This window comes from Liolophura sinensis, chromosome 7, assembly GCF_032854445.1.
Source record: "Liolophura sinensis isolate JHLJ2023 chromosome 7, CUHK_Ljap_v2, whole genome shotgun sequence".
Lineage (NCBI taxonomy): Eukaryota > Metazoa > Mollusca > Polyplacophora > Chitonida > Chitonidae > Liolophura > Liolophura sinensis.
The window spans coordinates 3,878,018-3,899,388 of NC_088301.1; the positions used below are offsets into that span (position 1 = coordinate 3,878,018).

At 38.5% G+C, this 21,371-nt stretch overlaps 2 protein-coding genes across 2 annotated transcripts in view; one reads left to right on the forward strand and one right to left on the reverse strand.

Annotated features, from left to right (window-relative positions):
• The window catches only part of LOC135469806 (sterol carrier protein 2-like), a 28,050-nt gene extending 11,235 nt beyond the window's left edge, over nucleotides 1–16,815 (reverse strand). The window contains exons 1-9 of the mRNA XM_064748411.1: nucleotides 16,721–16,815; nucleotides 13,712–13,769; nucleotides 13,267–13,338; nucleotides 10,442–10,506; nucleotides 8,975–9,038; nucleotides 7,997–8,061; nucleotides 7,458–7,584; nucleotides 3,517–3,580; nucleotides 430–516 (exon numbers count right to left, since the gene is read on the reverse strand). Coding sequence (XP_064604481.1) covers nucleotides 430–516; nucleotides 3,517–3,580; nucleotides 7,458–7,584; nucleotides 7,997–8,061; nucleotides 8,975–9,038; nucleotides 10,442–10,506; nucleotides 13,267–13,338; nucleotides 13,712–13,769; nucleotides 16,721–16,759 — 641 coding nt within the window. The 5' untranslated portion in view covers nucleotides 16,760–16,815. The remainder of the gene's footprint in view (nucleotides 1–429; nucleotides 517–3,516; nucleotides 3,581–7,457; nucleotides 7,585–7,996; nucleotides 8,062–8,974; nucleotides 9,039–10,441; nucleotides 10,507–13,266; nucleotides 13,339–13,711; nucleotides 13,770–16,720) is intronic.
• A 254-nt stretch (nucleotides 16,816–17,069) lies between these two features.
• The window catches only part of LOC135469844 (nipped-B-like protein B), a 36,487-nt gene continuing 32,185 nt past the window's right edge, over nucleotides 17,070–21,371 (forward strand). The window contains 1 exon segment of the mRNA XM_064748458.1: nucleotides 17,070–17,248. The gene's annotated coding sequence lies outside the window, so the exon portion shown is untranslated.

Below are 21,371 nucleotides of genomic sequence, written 5' to 3' on the forward strand. Positions count from 1 at the left end.
CAAATAAATAAATAAATAAATAGGTGATTAGATTTACACGTATTTATTTATTAGATTTGTGCCGTACACAAGAACATATGACTTAAACGGCAGCAACCAGCATTATGGTGACAGGAAACTGGGCACAGTCCAGGGAAATTCCACAACCATCAGCACACAGCTGGAAGACCTTCTTACATACCCATACTTTAAGTGCTGTTTATAGGAGCCGAGGCAAACGTGCTCATAAATGTAGCATACCAAATTTAAGTTTTCACTAATCAAAGAATAATCCAAGATGGGCAGTTCGGAGGTCATAGCTCAAACAATCCATAACCCTGTTGAACCGTTTTTCCAAAGAGAAAAAGAATACTTTTGATTTATTCATTTATTTGATTGGTATTTTATGTTGTGCATAAGAATATTTTTCACACTTTTAATAAAACTTACCAGCACTGAAGTTTGGTCAGGGGGTCAAAGATTACAGGGGAACTTTTGATTTGTTCCAATGTGTACTCATCACGGAACTGAGAGTAGCTGAAAACGAACAAGAAAATTTCATTTACATGTATCTGCCAGAGCACAAAGGCAAGGATAAGGGAATGTCACATAGCTTACAAAACCTTACAGAGAAAGGCCACAGTGGTCAGCAGGGGCTGGGTTTGAATACAGTCTCAATGGCCCACTGTTAGGTTATTATGAACGATTACTTTCCAAGAGTTAATGACATCCACGATATTTATAAAACACTGAAAATGAAACGCCACCAAAATATATTATTTGGTAGCCTGCAGGCATCAATGTTAAGGTCAGATAGAGAGTCTCCTATCCTATAAAGGTGGTTTACAGTGTTACCAGGTATCAATGTTAAGGCCACATAGAGAGTCTCCTATCCTATAAAGGTGGTTTATAGTGTTACCAGGTATCAATGTTAAGGCCACATAGAGAGTCTCCTACCCTATAAAGGTGGTTTATAGTGTTACCAGGTATCAATGTTAAGGCCACATAGAGGGTCTCCTACCCTATAAAGGTGGTTTATAGTGTTTCCAGGCATCAATGTTAAGGCCACATAGAGTCTCCTACCCTATAAAGGTGGTTTATAGTTTTACCAGGCATCAATGTTAAGGCCACATAGAGAGTCTCCAATCCTATAATGGAGGTTTATAGTGTTTCCAGGTATTAATGTTAAGGCCACATTGAGAGTCTCCTATCCTATAAAGGTGGTTTATAGTTTTTCCAGGCATCAATGTTAAGGCCACATAGAGAGTCTCCTACCCTATAATGGTGGTTTATAGTGTTTCCAGGCATCAATGTTAAGGCCACATAGAGAGTCTCCTACCCTATAAAGGTGGTTTATATAGTGTTACCAGGTATCAATGTTAAGGCCACATAGAGAGTCTCCAATCCTATAATGGAGGTTTATAGTGTTTCCAGGCATCAATGTTAAGGCCACATAGAGAGTCTCCAATCCTATAATGGAGGTTTATAGTGTTTCCAGGCATCAATGTTAAGGCCACATAGAGAGTCTCCTACCCTATAAAGGTGGTTTATAGTGTTTCCAGGCATCAATGTTAAGGCCACATAGAGAGTCTCCAATCCTATAATGGAGGTTTATAGTGTTTCCGGGTATTAATGTTAAGGCCACATTGAGAGTCTCCTATCCTATAAAGGTGGTTTATAGTTTTTCCAGGCATCAATGTTAAGGCCACATAGAGAGTCTCCTACCCTATAAAGGTGGCTTATAGTGTTTCCAGGCATCAATGTTAAGGCCACATAGAGAGTCTCCTACCCTATAAAGGTGGTTTATATAGTGTTACCAGGTATCAATGTTAAGGCCACATAGAGAGTCTCCAATCCTATAATGGAGGTTTATAGTGTTTCCAGGCATCAATGTTAAGGCCACATAGAGAGTCTCCTATCCTATAAAGCTGGTTTACAGAGTTACCAGGCATCAATGTTAAGGCCACATAGAGAGTCTCCTACCCTATAAAGGTGGTTTATAGTGTTTCCAGGCATCAATGTTAAGGCCACATAGAGAGTCTCCTATCCTATAAAGGTGGTTTATAGTTTTACCAGGTATCAATGTTAAGGCCACATAGAGAGTCTCCAATCCTATAATGGAGGTTTATAGTGTTTCCAGGTATTAATGTTAAGGCCACATTGAGAGTCTCCTATCCTATAAAGGTGGTTTATAATTTTTCCAGGCATCAATGTTAAGGCCACATAGAGAGTCTCCTACCCTATAAAGGTGGTTTATAGTGTTTCCAGGCATCAATGTTAAGGCCACATAGAGAGTCTCCTACCCTATAAAGGTGGTTTATATAGTGTTACCAGGTATCAATGTTAAGGCCACATAGAGAGTCTCCAATCCTATAATGGAGGTTTATAGTGTTTCCAGGCATCAATGTTAAGGCCACATAGAGAGTCTCCTATCCTATAAAGCTGGTTTACAGAGTTACCAGGCATCAATGTTAAGGCCACATAGAGAGTCTCCTATCCTATAAAGGTGGTTTATAGTGTTTCCAGGCATTAATGTTAAGGCCACATAGAGAGTCTCCTATCCTATAAAGGTGGTTTACAGAGTTACCAGGCATCAATGTTAAGGCCACATAGAGAGTCTCCTATCCTATAAAGGTGGTTTATAGTGTTTCCAGGCATCAATGTTAAGGCCACATAGAGAGTCTCCTATCCTATAAAGGTGGTTTATAGTGTTTCCAGGCATCAATGTTAAGGCCACATAGAGTCTCTCCAATCCTATAAAGGTGGTTTACAGAGTTACCAGGCATCAATGTTAAGGCCACATAGAGAGTCTCCTATCCTATAAAGGTGGTTTATAGTGTTTCCAGGCATCAATGTTAAGGCCAGACAGAGAGTCTCCTATCCTATAAAGGTGGTTTATAGTGTTTCCAGGCATCAATGTTAAGGCCACATAGAGAGTCTCTTATCGTATAAAGGTGGTTTATAGTATTACCAGGTATCAATGTTAAGGCCACATAGAGTCTCCTATCCTATAATGCTGGTTTATAGTGTCACCAGGCATCAATGTTAAGGCCACATAGAGTCTCCTATCCTATAATACTGGTTTATAGTGTCACCAGGCATCAATGTTAAGGCCACATAGAGAGTCTCCTATCCTATAATGCTGGTTTATAGTGTCACCAGGCATCAATGTTAAGGCCACATAGAGAGTCTCCTACCCTATAAAGGTGGTTTATAGTGTTACCAAGCATCAATGTTAAGGCCAGATAGAGAGTCTCCTACCCTATAAAAGTGGTTTATAAGGTTACGAAGCATCAACATAGTAAAAAATTGCCTTTGCCCGTTTAGGTCTGTATAGACCAATCTTCAGAAATAACTTTGGTTAAATTTCTGGGGTTGTCTTTTCTTTTAACCCTCTAGGACTCAACAGAAATGTGATGAATCAAGCTTCAACTGGCCTATTTGTTTTAAATAATTATTTTTTCTCTACATAAATGCCACAATTTTCTTTCTTCCCTTACATACAGGCATTGATTAAGGAGTACTGTTGGTACTTACGGGTTGTTCACAGAGTGTTTGTGATTTTTCCAAGCAATTTTGGCAAGAACATCAGGACTGACACCTGGTAATAGAAACAAATATGTGCTTGATCACAAAAGTCAATATCTCTTATGATGAGAACAATTTGCAAATGATCCAAGAAAATGTCATAAAATACTTAAAATACATTTAATGACAATAACATACAGCTCATGATCGCTAAAAAACATCAGATGAGTAACAAGACTGTAAATTCAACTTCTTTATGACAGCAAGACCATTTCACTTCCAGGGGGAGTCAACTAATGTAAAGGAACGCCCCAATGGTTTTACCACCAACATGTGTACCTTAAAATAATCACATAGTTCAATTTCTTTACATCTGGTATTTCGGGGGCCTCTGTGGCTCAGTTGTTTTGCGTGCTAGCCCAGCGTGATGACCCAGGAGCCTTTCACCAATGCGGTCGCTGTGAGTTCAAGTCCAGCTCATGCTGGCTTCCTCTCCGGCCGTATGTCGGAAGGTCTGCCAGCAACCTGCAGATGGTCATGGGTTTCCCCCGGGCTCTGCCTGGTTTCCTCCCACCACAATGCTGGCCGCCAGTCATATAAGTGAAATATTCTTGAGTACAGCGTAAAACATCAATCAAATAAATAAATAAATAAATAAATAAATCTGGTATCTCCAATATTTCAAGATACATTCTGTTTTATTCAATGATACATTTACTTCAACAATGCACACTGGATTTTAAAACTCTGCATGAAAGGTGTTTTTTGCCGAAAAGCACAGAGTGAAGTGCAACACATCTGTTCACATACAATCCATGATAACAAAAACAACGCCTTCATCTTCCGGAGATTACATGTGAATATTACTGAATACCACATCCAATCATCCTATATGCCTCCTATCGGGTGACTTCGGTACAAGAAACAACTGGGTGAACTACAACTGTATTTACTCCTTCTAGAATGAGAAAACTGTACATTTGCACTTACGAACTAATGTCATAACCTCGTGAACCCGAACAAGGGTAGCATGATTTGTAGATCAAAAATTCCTCATGCATCGTCAGTTTTCACCAATTTATCAGGTACCGTTTCCTGCTCTCTGAGATTGTCTGCGACATATATATGTTATATTTATATATGACATATATATATATATATTTATATATATATTTTATATATCTTAAGTCAGGCAACAATGTACGACATCATGTATAATGTCACGTTAAATACACAAGTCTGTGAAAGCCTACAGCTAAAAACATTTCCTTCAAATACACAAAATCATGATATTGTTAAAATATAAATAATAAACAGAATATCATAAATATTTTTGAGTGAAAGGTGGAAATGTTAACCCACTCAATGCGAGGGTTATCATTTTCACCTTTCAATGTGCAATATCTTCTATTTAACAGCTTCTAAAGCACAGTTAATAAAGGCATGTACTGAACAGACACAGAGTACACCTCTACAACATAGTGTTTTCAACTATACACAAGAATCCAGCATGTGCTCAATCATTCTGTCCCACTGACTTGCTTTACTTCTGTCATTCTGTCCCCTTTGACATTCTAAAACCAATGACTTATCCTTATCTGTTATGCTGCACCCTCTGACTTACCATACTTTTGTCATTCTTTAACCAATGACTTGCCACACCTGTCATGCTGTACCCTTTGACTTACCATACTTTTGTCATTCTTTAACCAATGACTTGCCACACCTGTCAGGCTGTACCCTTTAACTTACCATACTTTTGTCATTCTTTAACCAATGACTTGCCACACCTGTCATGCTGTACCCTTTGACTTACCATACTTTTGTCATTCTTTAAACAATGACTTGCCACACCTGTCATGCTGTACCCTTTGCCTTGTCATACAGTCAAACCTGTACTTACTGCCACCTGTACACATCATCCATCTGCCGTAAACGGCCACTCTCTGCCATGGCCAAACAATTTTCCATGTTAAACGACCTGTAACATCTGGGCACCTGTCCAACGCGTCCAGCGGCCAATATATTTTGCAACCAAATTCTATATCAGTCTGTCCTGATCGGCCAAGACTTTCAACAGTGAAGATGATGGCGACCACAGGCTTCAGAAGTTTTTGTAGTGATTAAAAGTTACAACCTGCCACTTTGTGATGACAAGTGAAGTGTGATCATTATTGGTGAATGGCAATGAAGTCTATTGTTCTTTAATGAGGCCCAGCTGGCTATAGTTCGGACACTGTGGAAATCCACTGCTGGATTAGCTCCATGCTGAGGTCCGAGCTATGAATGCCATAAACAGTGGGCAAACTAGGATATAATCTGACCTCCTGTGGTTTCTGCCATGAATGGTTTCTTTGACAAATTATCTGGCTTTTTTGACCATTATCTTTGCAGGGAAATGGAGTTGTGTTTTCATTTCGCATTGCCAAAATATTGCGTGCACTGAACACATGAAGAAATTGATCTTCCTTCACTCGTTCACTTTGTTGTTGTTTCACCACTAATGGCAAATATGATTGACTGGATTTTCGAGCATCTCAGCAGTCTGCCACTTACACTTAACAATTATTTATAAGTTTACTATGTACATGTGTAGATTTCCTGAAACTTAATTCAGTTGTGATTTGGCTTGGTCTTCACAACCTGTCTTTATGTGGCCAACTGTCATATGCAGCCACTTTTTACGTCTCCCTTCACTGGCCGCATAGAACAGGTATTTTCTATAGTAACACTGTATTTTTGTCATTCTGTTCTGAATAACTTTCCACACCTGTCATGCTGTATTTTCGTCTTTCCGTCCTTAATGACTCGCCATACCTGTCAGGCTGTAACCTTTGACTTACCATACTTTTGTCATTCTCTAACCAATGACTTTCCACACCTGTCATGCTGTACCCTTTGGCTTGTCATATTTTTGTCATTCTGTCCTTAATGACTTGCCACACCTGTCAGGCTGTACCCTTTAACTTACCATACTTTTGTCATTCTCTAACCAATGACTTGCCATATCTGTCATGCTGTACCCTTTGACTTACCATACTTTTGTCATTCTGAAACCAATGACTTGCCATATCTGTCATTCTGTACGCTTTAACTTGTCATATTTTTATCATTCTGTAACCAAAGAATTGCCACACCTGTCATGCTTTACCCTTTGACTTACCATCCTTTTGTCATTCTGAAACCAATGATTTGCTATATTGGTCATGCTGTACCCTTTGGCTTACCATACTTCAGTCATTCTGTTCCCATTGACTTGCATACTTTTGCTACTCTGTCCCCATTGACTTGCCATACTTTTGCTACTCTGTTCCCAATGACTTACCATACTTTGGCTACTCTGTCCCCATTGACTTGCCATACTTTTGCTACTCTGTTCCCAATGACTTGCCATAATTTTGCTACTCTGTTCCCAATGACTTGTCATAATTTTGCTACTCTGTTCCCATTGACTTGCATACTTTTGCTACTCTGTCCCCATTGACTTGCCATACTTTTGCTACTCTGTTCCCAATGACTTACCATACTTTGGCTACTCTGTCCCCATTCACTTGCCATACTTTTATCATTCTGATCCCAATGACTTACCATACTTTGTCATTCTGTTTCCAATGACTTGCCATACTTCTGCTACTCTGTTCCCAACGACTTGCCATACTTTTGCTACTCTGTTCCCTATGACTTACCATACTTTTGCCACTCTGTCCCCACTGACTTGCCATACTTTTGTCATTCTGTTTCCTATGACTTGCCATACTTTTGCTACTCTGTTCCCACTGACTTGCCATACTTCTGCTTCTCTGTTCCCAATGACTTGCCATACTTTTGCTACTCTGTTCCCAATGACTTACCATACTTTGGCTACTCTGTCCCCATTGACTTACCATACTTCTATCATTCTCTTACCAATGACTTACCATAGTTTTGTCATTCTGTCCTAAACAACTCACCATACTTCTCCATGTACTCCTTGCCAGCATTCCCAAACAACTGTGCAGTGATTGGCGATGCGTCCATTCCACAGCAGTTGCACATGACCTCCACATGTTTGTCCATGGGACTGGTACGGTCAGAGTACTGCAACAACAACAACAACATGGGGGTCAACGGCACACTGTTTTCAAGAATGTCTGTCAACTTGTCAACTTAAATAAATCACATAGATTGAACTATACCTCTTTTACGCAACAGTATTAATTTCCAGACAGAGCACATACCAATCAACATTCTCCAGATTGAATACAGCCATCTATCATTACCTTTATTTTTATAGAGCCCTTTTTGATCTTCTCAAAGCCCAGCTTATGTCCTCAAAACTAGAATAACCCTCAGTTCTTGGTTACATTTTCATAGAGCATATTTTCAATTTTCTCAAAGTTCAGCTCTATTATCTCAATACTGAATTCAGCCACCGGCCATTACCCTCATTCACAAAGAGCCCTTTTTCATCCTCTAAAAACTCAAAACTGAAACCGTTTAATGTCATTACCTTCATTTTTAGAGAGCCTCTTTCCATCTTCTCAAAGCCCAATGCCAGTACACAGTCAGATATACCTGATGATCAGAAAAATCCAGACATATGCGATAAAAAAAACCCTGAACAAACAGAAAATGTTTATCAACAGAAAGGAGACATTAAAAGAGCATTGAAGTAAGCTTTCATCAAACGTTCATCCTCGTGATTCTTTTTTTATAAACTTTCCACAGAGTAAAACTTCTAAAAGCATTAGTAAATTGTACAATCGCCCTCACCAGTTGTTTCGGACAGTACTAAATGCGATACATGGTATGGTGTTACAGTTTCTGAACTATCCTACTGGTGCAGCATGTCACAATAGCACTTTGCATTAGATCAAACAAGAGTTTGCAATGTCACAAAATAAGGTCTACAGCAGAATTGAGAATTTGAGTCGTAAAAACCTTACCCCTCACCTTACCCTAACGAATTACCTGTTATTAACATGTATAGTTTTAGCTGCTAGTCAAGATTACATGAACCTAATCTTTAGGGTTTATATTGTCTCTTTGCTTGTTGCATGTGATGTGAACAAATGTTGAGAACTTTGATAAGGGTAACAGAACCTTTATGTGATTAAACCATGTGAGCTCAAGGTAACTATCATGGGAGTAAATTGTTGACTTGGATAAAATGACTTCTTGGACTTAATTTAAGTTCTTCATAACTGTAATTATCATTATGTCCACTCTGCTACATTAACAATATGATGTTGATGTCTCCTTAGATGATGTGTATATGACAAAGTTTGACAATGATTAGGCCAGTGGATTTGAAAAATATTAGTCAGACCTGAAAGTTAAGGTTTACAAGACACACAGACAGAAATGATAGACATGTCCCCTCTACAATGGAGAGGCTTTAATTTCATTCAAAATTATCACCAATGTGAGCAATCTGAGAGGAAGAACGCAAGATTACAAACATTTTGGACTAAAAACATCTGCTTACCTCCTTGTATAAACTGCTTAGCCATGTAGAGGGCGGTGGATCCTGTAGAGCAGGCGTTGTTCACCTACGGGAATAAAGACAGTTTCTCAATGACTGATTGATACATGTTTAACACTGTGCAGTTTCACACACATGCACAGAACAGCACTGAATGTCATCAGTGAATGAAACAGGAGTGCAAAGAATAAACCAATTGGCTTTTGTCAAATAATACTTTTGTTTTGTACTGAGGAGTTTTACACGTTAAGTATTGTATGTAGCAGCTAGCAGATTAAGTGATGCCTTGTGATTTTATATTTTGGTTTATATTTTAATCTATTCTCGTAATATTTGTTTGACTTTGTTGAGTCACAGTGAGAAGTGTACTACATATGACAGACATTCTCCCACAGAGAAAGGGTCAATGTATCTGCCATATTGATGGGAAGGTCATGACCTCCAACAAACTTCATGTTAGATAACATGAATACATCTCACGTGCTATCCAGCCCTCACCACCCAGACAGCACCGAGACAGCCCCGAGAACAGAGGCAGCAGGGCATCTTAAATACACAGCCACAGCTCACACACCAATCTTGACAGACATTTACAAGTGATTTCATGCAAACACCTGGTCAGCTAGTCACTTATGGATATTAACTTATTCGTTTGTTGCAGGTTATGTTAATAAACTTTTGATGTGGATATTTGTCTTTAACAAATAACTGGCCTGACAAAGATGTGGAAAAAAAAAAACCCAATCATAAAGCCATTTAAATACACATTACAACAGCTTAGACAATAAATTCATTTAGGGTATTGCCCAATAGTTCTGATTGCTTAATGAAGACAGAGCTTAAGCCACAGTCTTGTAATCTTGATATAAAACATTTCGTGCATATTTTCTGCCACAATACGTCTATATCTTGATCACTAAACATTACATGAATTATTTGTTATCTGATATTCTCTGATGCAAAACACACCACACTTCAGTGCGAAATATCGGCCTTGGTCAACATGATTTCGTCCACCGTTTTGTAACTAGAACACTACTTAATTAACCCACATCTGATCATGAATTTCCCTCTTCAAAGTTAGTCCATAAAGTTTACTACTGATGCATCTTATTCTTGGATTCGTTGTCTGCACTGACTTTTTTCACACATGTCAAATACTGTCACGATAGTGAGTACTTTTTGGCTCTCACCATCTTTACACCTTACGATCTGTCCGTAAGGAGATTTGAAACATTATAATAATAAAGAGCAGGCATCAGCAGTTTGCCTAATGTCAATTTTTGACCAGCAATTTTTGACCATTTTGTCAAAATTTGTCAATTTTTGACCATTTTGTCAAAATTTGTCAATTTTTGACCATAAACTCAATCACCATTGTTGGGCAATACCTTTAAATCACATTATTTTGACTAACTTCCAATTAACAGTTCCGGAAAAAACAAATGGTTCACTGGCAAATTGACTTACATTGTAGACAGGGATCCCAGTCAGTCCTAGCTGATAAATCGCTCTTTGTCCACAAGTAGTGTCCCCTGAACATATGAAGAAGAAATAAATAGAATTCAACAAGAGTCCAGGGGAACACAAGATACCCCTGTACAATTACATTTGTGTGAATAGCTCCAGGATTGAGATTGAGTGATGCATGAAGAACGACGAAAGAGTCCTTAGAGTGCGTGTAATGTGCCTCTCTGTTGCAGGACGGATTTCTACTGCTCTTTTATCTAGTGCTGCTTCACCGAGACAAATTACCAAAGGCAAGTTAGCTGCCCCACCTGAGCAATTATACTGATATGGGTCAACCAGTCATTGCACTATCCCCTGAATACTGAGCGCCTAGTGAGGAAGCTTCACGGTTTTAGGTGTGACCCGACCTAGGTTTGACCCTGGATTTACTGCCCCTGAAGAGGACGCAATGCCAACTGAGCCATCGGGGGACGTCTACAGCAATGTGATGAGCATAAACTCATGTGTGTTAATGACAGGTCTTTGTAGTAAATAGTAATCTGAAAAGTACATAAAAAACAAGTATGGAAAGAATGTATGGATGCTTGAGGTTTAACATCGTACTTGAAAATTTTTTCAGTCATATGAAGAGAAGTCATCGTTAAGTGTGTGTCGCCAAAGTGCTGCCGCCACTGAAGCATCGCGCTGAAAACACCACACATGACACCCCACCCAGTCACATTATACACTGGGCCAACCAGTCAGGTTTCCTTGCTCTTGCCTCTAAGAGCTGAGTGCCCAGGGAGGTAGCAACAAGTACCATTTTTTTGATATGACCTGACCAGGGCTAATCCAACAACAGCGTAAATAACATGACGATATTTCAAGAATGACTGGAATCAATGTATTGCACCACGTGTGAAAATAATGGTGGCCACAGATACCACTAAAGGTCAGTTACTATCCCTGAATGTCCATCATCACCTCTGTATATATGTAACCACCAAAAATCATAATGACCATGGCAGCCATGGAAGTATGTATACTATTGTCCAATCTCACATCTGTATGTATACATCAAACATACAATCCACATAAGTCATTAGGGCAGTAGGTCAGAGAGGAAATGATATCAACCAGTATTTAATTTACACACTGCAGATAAGTAAACTGACTATGAGGTTGCCATGGTAAATTCTGAGATGCCATATGTCGTTATCGCGGTAACTATGTGGGACTATCCACCAAAAATTAAAACTGTGCATGCACAACAATAGGATTTGTAGCACAGACATGAAGCCATACCTACCCTAACTCATATAGTTTTTAGGACAGATATTAGAAATGCTGAAAACAAAGAATTATGTTTCTCTCTGTTTTTGGAAAAGTAAAGATATGATTATTTGTTAATTAGATGGACTTATCATATGAAAAAAAAAATAACTAAATATTTCCACTACAATTACACGTATATTGGCTACAAAGAGCAGATCAGGTGTTCCAAAATCTAAAAGAATTAATAAGTATTTATATGATACATTAAGGAAAAATGGCAATGTGGTTACCATGGCAACTGTGGAAATGGACAGAGAATGGACTAACTGCACATGGAAAACAACTGGAGTTGTACCACGGACACGAAGTTCATACATAACTATCTAGTAGATTTATTTATTTATTTGATTGGTGTTTTATGCCGTACTAAAGAATTTATTTTATTTTATTGGTGTTTTACTCCTTACTAAAGAATTTATTTTATTTAATTTGATTGGTGTTCTACACCATACTCAACAATATTTCACTTATAACTACCTAGTAGATATCAGGAAAATAACAATCCCGGACACAAGGTTCACACCTATCAGGAAACTGGTAATCTGGTTACCCTGGCAACCGTGGAAAGGGACAAATGTGAGTCTGGGCCTATCATCACATTTGTATCTATGTATCCACTTAATATGAAAACAGCATGTGGAAAACAACTGAAGTTGTAGCCTGGACACAAATCATACCTACTTATGTCGTATATGTAAGGCTTATGGCAAGGTGCTTACCATGTCAAAGGTGAAAATGGACAAATGTAAGTCCCAACACATCGTAACCTCTATATCTAAGTATCAACCAAGGATTAAACTCAATATGGGATACAGTTAAGCTTGGACATAAAATCATAGCAATTTATAGTTTTGAGGGGTCGCACGTGACATCATCACCTTGGCAGAACAATTGCCAGGTAGCCATATTGGAGTCCTGCTAACATGGGCTGTAATATTCACAGTAATCAAATATGTCTACCAGAGGTAGGTGATGCAAACCCATCTATATATGGGGTAAATGGCGATCTGGTTAACATGGCAACCATGGAAATGAACAAATGTGAGTCACATCATCGCATCAGTATCTATGTATCCACCAAAAATTAAAACTGGACATGGAAAACAATTGGAGATATGGCTCGGACACAAATATCCCAGACTAAGAGTATTATTTTATGATGCTTATTTGCATGTAAACTCTCTTTTTGGATCAAAATTTGAGGTCATTTACCGCACAAGGTTTAACTGATGTTGTTCGGGCAGGCGAAAATGTGACCTCCAGTGATCCAAGAGGTCATCAATTTCCCCACCCTCAGGGTTGACCTTTTGTCCACCTATAGCAGGGCATGTTAATTCACTTATTTGATTGGTGTTTTACGCCATACTCAAGAATATTTCTTTTACAAGGGGTCGGCCAGCATTATGGTGGGAGCCAGGCTTATAAAGAGACAATTGCTGGAAACCTTAAGATAGGTAGACCACAGAGTGCAGAAAAAATTTGTGAAGTTTGTACACTAAATCAATAATCACCATACACATAACCCACACAGGCTTGTTCAACTTCACTGTATGGAATACCAGCATCTTGTAAAGCCTTCTCTCCTGAAATTACAACAAAGCATTTACACATTTTTAATGAACAGTGAGGATAATTTCATGACCGCAGTCTGGATTATCAACATTGCAATTTAACTGACAAAGTCACAAAGATAAAATAAATTTCACACATTTGTGCTGCTGTGTGGCTAAGTGTTGATGTTAAAAAAAATTACAAAATCAAAAACTGATTCAAGGCTGAAAGTCTTGAATCCGTCTTGACAAACCATATCCCGGCAAAATGAGATTTAGGCGGTAATAAATTTTGCTAACACTATCAGGCAATTTTAGAAAACTCCAGTACATGCATATGTACCCTTGAATTCCAAGCTTATCTTGTAATGAACTGAACAAATCAGGTACGTTCATACATACATACCTGCTTCTTTGGCCATCTCAGGGTAATCAAAATCATCTCTACGGCCAGGTTTCTCAAACTAAAAAAAATTTCAAAAAAGCAGAACTACAGAGTTGCACAGCTTTTTCTATTAAAACATGAAGTAATTAGCTAAACTCCCAGTTACTGGGCCTGGGGATGTCCAACCGGATTTGGGGAGGGCAAGCAGGATTAGAACCCACAACAGGAAACCAATAGCAGAGTAATTTTATGGATGTCAGATTAACAGGTATTCTTGGAACAACAGGGGTGTTCTGGGAGCGTGTTCTGGGAGGGTGGGTGAGGGGCTGAACACAAGTGGCTGAGGGTGAGATGTGTTGGTGGGGCAGTCACCTCACTAACTGGTCCTACCACTAAAAGCCTTTTTACAAAGTATCCTACATTACCACTACCTCAGCAAGAAAATAACTGACACAAAATACTTTAGGGAATTTCAACTGATTCCAGTTTCAACCATACTACTAGGTTTTAAAAAGGCTACTTTTACAGTATTTTAGTAACCTTAACCTCATATAAATCTGTGTCATGTAGAATTACAATGAAAGGAGAGCAGGCTTTTTTTATCAAATCCAGTAGATCAACAGATACATGTAAGTTTCATGTAACACTCCAGTAGTGTAGCTCTGCCTACTGAATGCTAAGATTTGGCTGATTTTTTTTTATATTTTATTTTACTCTCCTATTATGTCACTTAATTATTCCAAACACAGTTTAGAAACAAAATATGTTTCAGCAACAATATATGTGCCAGTACTGATACTTACAATCTTAAATAATACAGTTAGGAATCAAAGTAAGACATAAACATCCTTCTTACCTCCACCCCACCTTAATTCTAATCCCCACCCCCACACAATCCCTAATAAAGCTTGAATGGCACCAAAACACAGGTACAGACCACAGGGATCCCACATGGGGCTTGACATCAAGCGGCATGTATCAGCTGCTTGGCAAACTGGCTGGCTGATTTATTGTGGATTAAAACCCCTTTTATTATCAAGTGTGTCAGAGGGTTTTATTCTTTAACACTCTGCAAAAGCAGTTTTCAAACTCTTGTTCTAACTACAGAATGCAGTTACCATATAGGCTTTCGAGGGCTTTCAAAATTTGCTCAGATCAAACAACCTTTTTGGCCAAATTGAATAAAATTTCCCATTCCCTCTCCTGAAGTTTACCCCAAATTCGGGCCTAAAATCATAACATCTGCAGAAAAGCCTGTCAAAATATGGATGCGTCTCCCCTTACACTGATAAAGAAGGGGAGTACCTTGCTAGAAAATGTATTTCTAAAATACGCTCTCTCTTGAACAAACCCGTTACGTTTGCCTTTCTCTGGCAGACTACCAAATCCAGTTTGTACTTGAACACAAAAGATCTGACTCCTATAGAATTTAAAAGCCTCTGTTGTATACAAGTTCTCATGTCCAGATGTCTTTCTGAATACACCGGCAAAACTGACAGATGTCTCCTCTCTAGAATCAAGGAACACAGCAGTGGTTTCAGCCACAGTGAAGTATTTAACCACATATCTTTATGTGCTGAATTCCCATTACCTTTCAAACCTATTTTGCCTACCAGACTGCCGTAACGTTGATCCTACTAGTCTACGTGATATTATTTTATTTTATTTATTTGATTGGTGTTTTACGCCATACTCAAGAATATTTCACTTATACGACGGCAAGCCAGCATTATGGTGGGAGGAAACTGGGTAGAGCCCGGGCGAAACCCATGACCAACCGCAGGTTGCTAGCAGACCTTCCCACTTTTGGCCGGAGGGGAAGCCAGCATGAGCTGGACTTGAACTCACAGCGACCGCATTGGTGAGAGGCTTCTGGGTCATTACGCTGCACTAGCACTCCAACCAACTGATCCAAAGAAGCCCCGATATTATTTTAAGTAATACAAAGATTATAGACCAATCTTATCACTGGTCAGAGAACCTATTTAAAGATGCTTTGTAGATATGTAGGTACAGGCCTGTTTTAAATCACTGTTTAAAAGCCTCAGAACAATTAGTTCTTTTTCCATAATAATTACCCTGACCTTTTGAACGACCCTCCTGTAAGATTTGTGTATGCATGTAAATATGGTCAATGATACCCTGTCTATTCCCCGTTCCCCTCCCCACCCCCAAGACTTTTTCTCTTACCACAGCCATACACAACTATAGATATGTTTTACTTGTTCTTTGTCTGTTAGTCAGTAGGTTATCTAACCTACATGTATGGTTTCTAATTAGTTTATTCTCTGCCATTTCTGCCCTTAAAATCACTGGTTATAAGTTTTGTTCAATTACTATAACAACAAAACCTGGAAGGCCTGTTGGTCGAGTGGTCTAGACGGTTGACATGTATGCTGGCAATTTGTTGCCTGACTGAGGTCGCTGGTTCGAAACCCGCAGTGGTCTCAGCCAAATTTCAGCACCAGAATCTGTGCTATATTCAGAAAGTGTAATCCCTATAAACAATAATACTGTTACTTAATCCACTTTCTAAATGACATCTGTACCTATCCGAACCCATATCAATGTATATATGTCATTGCCTTTTTCCACTGAGTCGCAATTAAGTCTTTTTTGGAGTTACACTACTTGTGTATATAGGCTACTGTACAGACCAGTTACAAGCTCAATGAGTTAAATACAATGGCAGACGGCAATCGTGTTGTAAACGTTATGGATGTATTTTGCCACTATAGTTGCTACGAAAATTAGATGTATAAAGCGCCCCATATTTCGTCCGTGTATGAGGGTGCGTCAAAGTGGGTGAGTATCAAACTGTTAGCCACTTTTTTTCCCCTTAAACGATTTCTAGTTCAGCAACGAAAGACATGTCAGTTATCGGATGATATATACATGTAGATTTCCTTCTAAAAGATTGGACTTTGGACCGGTATCACTGTCAGATTTACTTCTTCAGCCGTGTCATTAAATTTTAATAGTGCCGACTGAAAAAAAGATACCCATAGCCAACAACTGAAGCATTGATACCTTAGTCATACCAACACCGACAACAAACACCCGTCTCATTTTGCGTGTGTAGTACCAGTCTTGAGAGGCGAGAAGACAAACGTGCAGTGCTCCAATGTGACAGTGCCCGGATCAGAACTACTTTCTACCGTATCTCTACACCAAATACCATGTTTGTCTGTCTGAAATTATGCCACTTTTAAGGACGCTGTAGAGTTGGAAATGAAATATATTAACATAGCAACTCTAATGGGAGGAAACGAGAGCCATTCTCTTCAAAATACAACTCAAGCACCGTGTAGAAAATGCTCATTTGCTATTTGACTACGCGCACTATTTTTTTTTCAATGTAATGCGGTTTAGTAATTTTTTGGCGCGGGTATTGTCGTGAAGTCGCAATGATGGGAATTTATTTTTGCCCTGGAGATTAGCGTATGATTGGAATGTTAACTGTTAATCATGTAGATCATCAATTCGTCTTCTCTTCCAGGAGATTTTTACATCTAAAGGGGGCCAACAGGAACGAATAGACAACTGCATCACATTCAGGTATGGTAAACATTTTCCCGATTTTTACGACAAATTTTCTCCGGGTTGGTGTTGGCCGTATTTTACACTGTGATACCAAATAACTGTCTTAGTTTTGGGACTATATATGAAAGTGGATTGTGTAGTGATCATTTAGCATTTCGATTATTATTTTGTTTTTTCTGTGTCGTTTGGGATAGCTGTATAGTGGCTTTCGTTCTCATATGTCCATTGTTTTGGTACCAAACATAAATGAAGCACTACTTTTCTGGTGTAAGGGAGGTAATTCAGGTCAAACTTGACATGTACACCCGATACAATACATACATATTTACAATGTCGATATTTATATGCATATGTATTTCAAAAACCACTCTACAAATGATGTAAATGACTGCCCTTTTCATTATCCATAATCTGGTCTTTACTGATTATTCACTGGGACATGGCTGAATTGTTTAGCCATCTACAAACGTCACTGCTTGGTATTGGAAGGTCAGCCATGATTTTTTGAATTCCCCCGAAACCACTGTTTAGACAGAGCTGATAGAAGACATGTATGTATCTTGATTTTTTTTCACATAGATAGATTGTGTCTTAACAGAATCCAGCGTATACTCGTCATTGAGAGAGTATTCACAGGGCCTTCTAACGGCCATAGCTTGATCATTGCAAGTCAGATGCTAACAACAACAACATGAAACATTCACCAATGCTTAGCGAACCACTAACTATACAAATTTACTATGCAATGTGTCCTAAAATCATATTTTGATATGTAGCTCTCAGAATTCTGATCAAAATCGTTTTTTTATATATATTACTTTAATCATTCCATACTGTAAATCATGTTGTCCATGGCTTATACTCCCCTGATGTCTCTACGTTTCCTCGAACGCCTTTGCGCATGCTGATAGGGAGCTGAAAATATTGTCTCAGTAACTTGGAAGCTAATACAAATCTGATTGTGAAGTTCACAATTTACATGCTGTTCTGATTGTTCTGTTGTTTAATGAACTGTAATTTGAGATTATTATCAGGCGTAGTTCTCAGAATATGTTGCATCGGTGTTATTTCTCAAGATCTTCCTATGTTATCTTTCACCTCGTCACCCACTGGTCTTTGCTGCTTTTAGGTGAAATGCCTGAATCTCTGCCATCTCAAACAGATAACCTCTTTAGTGGCCTTTGATATTAATCAGTGCATCAATCAGACTCCATCTGACAGCGTCTCGTAAAGAGGCTATACCGTGGATTTGGGGCAAAACAGAATCTGTCGTCATAAATTTAATCAAATTGTTGCTATCGTTTAGTGTATCTCAAATAATTACCATCAGGCTTGTCTGTGCACATAGTACTGTTCATCAAGTTCCTCATATTTGTAAATCAGGCTACATTTGAAGTGCTACTTTAGTGAAAATGCCATTATGACAAATTCATGAATAACAGACGTAGCTGTACACATGCATACCAGAAATGTAGAAAATAATACGAATATGAGCTGTTTTGGTGAAGTGTGTAATGCATTTACAAGGGCAGTGCTCTAAATAAATATATTGATGTGGTAGTACAGTGTTCTTCCAGATTTTAGCAGAGGAGTACTGGCTTATGTCTTAGGAGTACTGCCTAATCAGGGGAAACCATTCACCCTATTCTTTGTCATCAGCATTGTCCTTTTGACTTTGATCCTTGTTATTTCTAAAATTGCCGTGCCTACAGCAGCCATCAGTGTTTCTGATAGGTATTCAGTGGAGTGATTCCCTTGACCCACTTGTGGAGTTAAACTTGTTACATGTTAATAAACATTTGAATATGTAACATGTTCAAATTACTATTATGCACTTGTTGCAGTTCGCAATATTTTGAGAAAACAGTCCCATATTTATAAAAACAAAGTTTACAAATAATGCACATAAAAAGCTCATTGATGGTTTACATGCAAGTCATCATATTTAGCAGTTTTCAACAACAACATGCTATGTGCAGGAATTCATGAAGTTCGTGAAGATCTGAAATTTCCCTACAGGTCTTCTTGTTCTAATATTTTTTAACACGGTCCAGTTTGTCTTGGTTGTTTGTTGCTGGTTTTGGTACCCTTGGAAAATCTCAAAGATCTCAGAAATTTGCATTCTTTCACTTGACTGCGTGACTCGTACCTTGCCAGTCATTTATAATCAGTGCAAGTTTGCAGAAATTATACGAGTGGAACGGGAAGTATGGTGACTTTGCAAAGGTTTACTCATAGAGTTATCTACCACATTCAACTGGCAAGTGATTCTGCCTATCGACATGAAATAACATGTACGTACGCTTTTAGAAACTCATGCATATCTAAAGTTTTCTAGGCGTATTTGTTATTCCTAGTTTTTCACTTTTATGGGTGTTGGGCATTTTTGAATGCGTAAATTACGCCGATACGCCTCTTATCTGGAGCACTGTAAGGGCGTTTAACACTTGAGCCGGACACACCCAAACTGACTTGTAGGTCATGATATGGATTGCGTGATGTCACAAGTAAACAGCTGCTCAGACGCTACACCTCTTCATATTTCAAAATGGAGCGCATATAGTGACACCTGTAAAATGTCATAAAACCATTGATGTTCCATTACACTGAAGGATTGTCTTTCAGCAAAGTATAATTTTAGAAATTTAACTGTGACCTGTGGATTAATTGAGACCATTTGAAAAAGACTTGCTCACTGACAAAAACTGTATTTATTAACCAACTGATGGCCTGTATATGTATAACTTACACTGTGGCTCAGATAAATACCAATGTGGTCACTGTGAGTTGCTCTTGAGCACTTGCTGGTTTCCTCTTGGGAAGATCTGCCAGCAACCTGCAGATTTTTATGAGTTTCTCTTTGGCCAGTCTCCTCCCACCATAATGCTGGCCACTGTCGTATAAGTGAAATATTCTTGAGTATATTGTAAAACACCAATCAAATAAACAAAGCCTTTCAGTGCTTTATAAGGTCTATACAATCCATCATCTTTAACCAGAAAAGAAAGACTTTATTATTGTATACACTTCGTCCCACACATTACTTCTTCACAATTTGGAAAGACATAGCACTGACAACTCCTAGATCTTTTTGGCAGCAGTGATGGGGTCAAAATGACATCTAGCCAAAGCACTTGACATTAATACTGCCGCTAAATATGCTCGATACTGGCACTGTACTTAGTAAATTTAATCTTTATGAAGAATTTTAACATGACATGTTATGTTTAGATGAGATTTAAAGCTTTATAAATCATTTTAAGATGACAGGATATGGTTACAGGAGATGTTTGGAGCACTTGTGTGTGATCGTGAGATGTTTGACACACCAAATATAAACCAGGCATGAGATTTGTCCTCTTTTTGGACTAGTTCCTCTTCATTTATACAAAAAATGCATCAGAAAAATGTTCAGAATGTAATTCAGAAATGCTAAAAATGACAAAATTATGGTTGTTTCCTCATTTTCATCCTAGTGTCTGTCTCATCCCTGATAAACATGGCAGCTGAGCTGATGACAGGGAGCTAAGCATTGGAAATACTGGCTTTAAAACAAAGGCACTTCGATTTAGTTCAAATCTCTGCACACCAAGATTTTATTTTATATGTTTGTAGTTTATTTTTATAAAATGCAGTGAACATACATCAGTGTGGATGCTACAAAGTCCGTGATCATCAGTTGAGTAAGAAAACTACCAGTTATTTTTATTTGTATTTCTGCGTTATTACAGAATGACATGAGTATTGGGTATTTTTCTCAAGAAGTAAAAGTCACAAGTGTTGCGTTAATCCCACCTCCAGCACTGTACGTTAAGTTAATGTTTAAAAATAACAAGATAACTGAAAATTTCGTCAGAATATTTAAATGAGGCGCTGTCGATTCAGTGGAAATGGAGCATGCACACAGCGCTTGGTAACTTCAAATGTGAACAAATATAGCTGATCACACACATAAAAGGACTTGCATCTCGCTCGTGACAGAATCGGCCAAAAGAGGCGTAAAAAAGAGCTTGACAGCTTGACAAGCATTGAAGAAACAAAAGGGTCTCTTGAAGCATGAGGATCTTGCAAAGCTACTGCTTCATGGGTGCAAATGTTGCTGTTGTGGACAAGGGGTGTTAAACTTTGAACAGATATG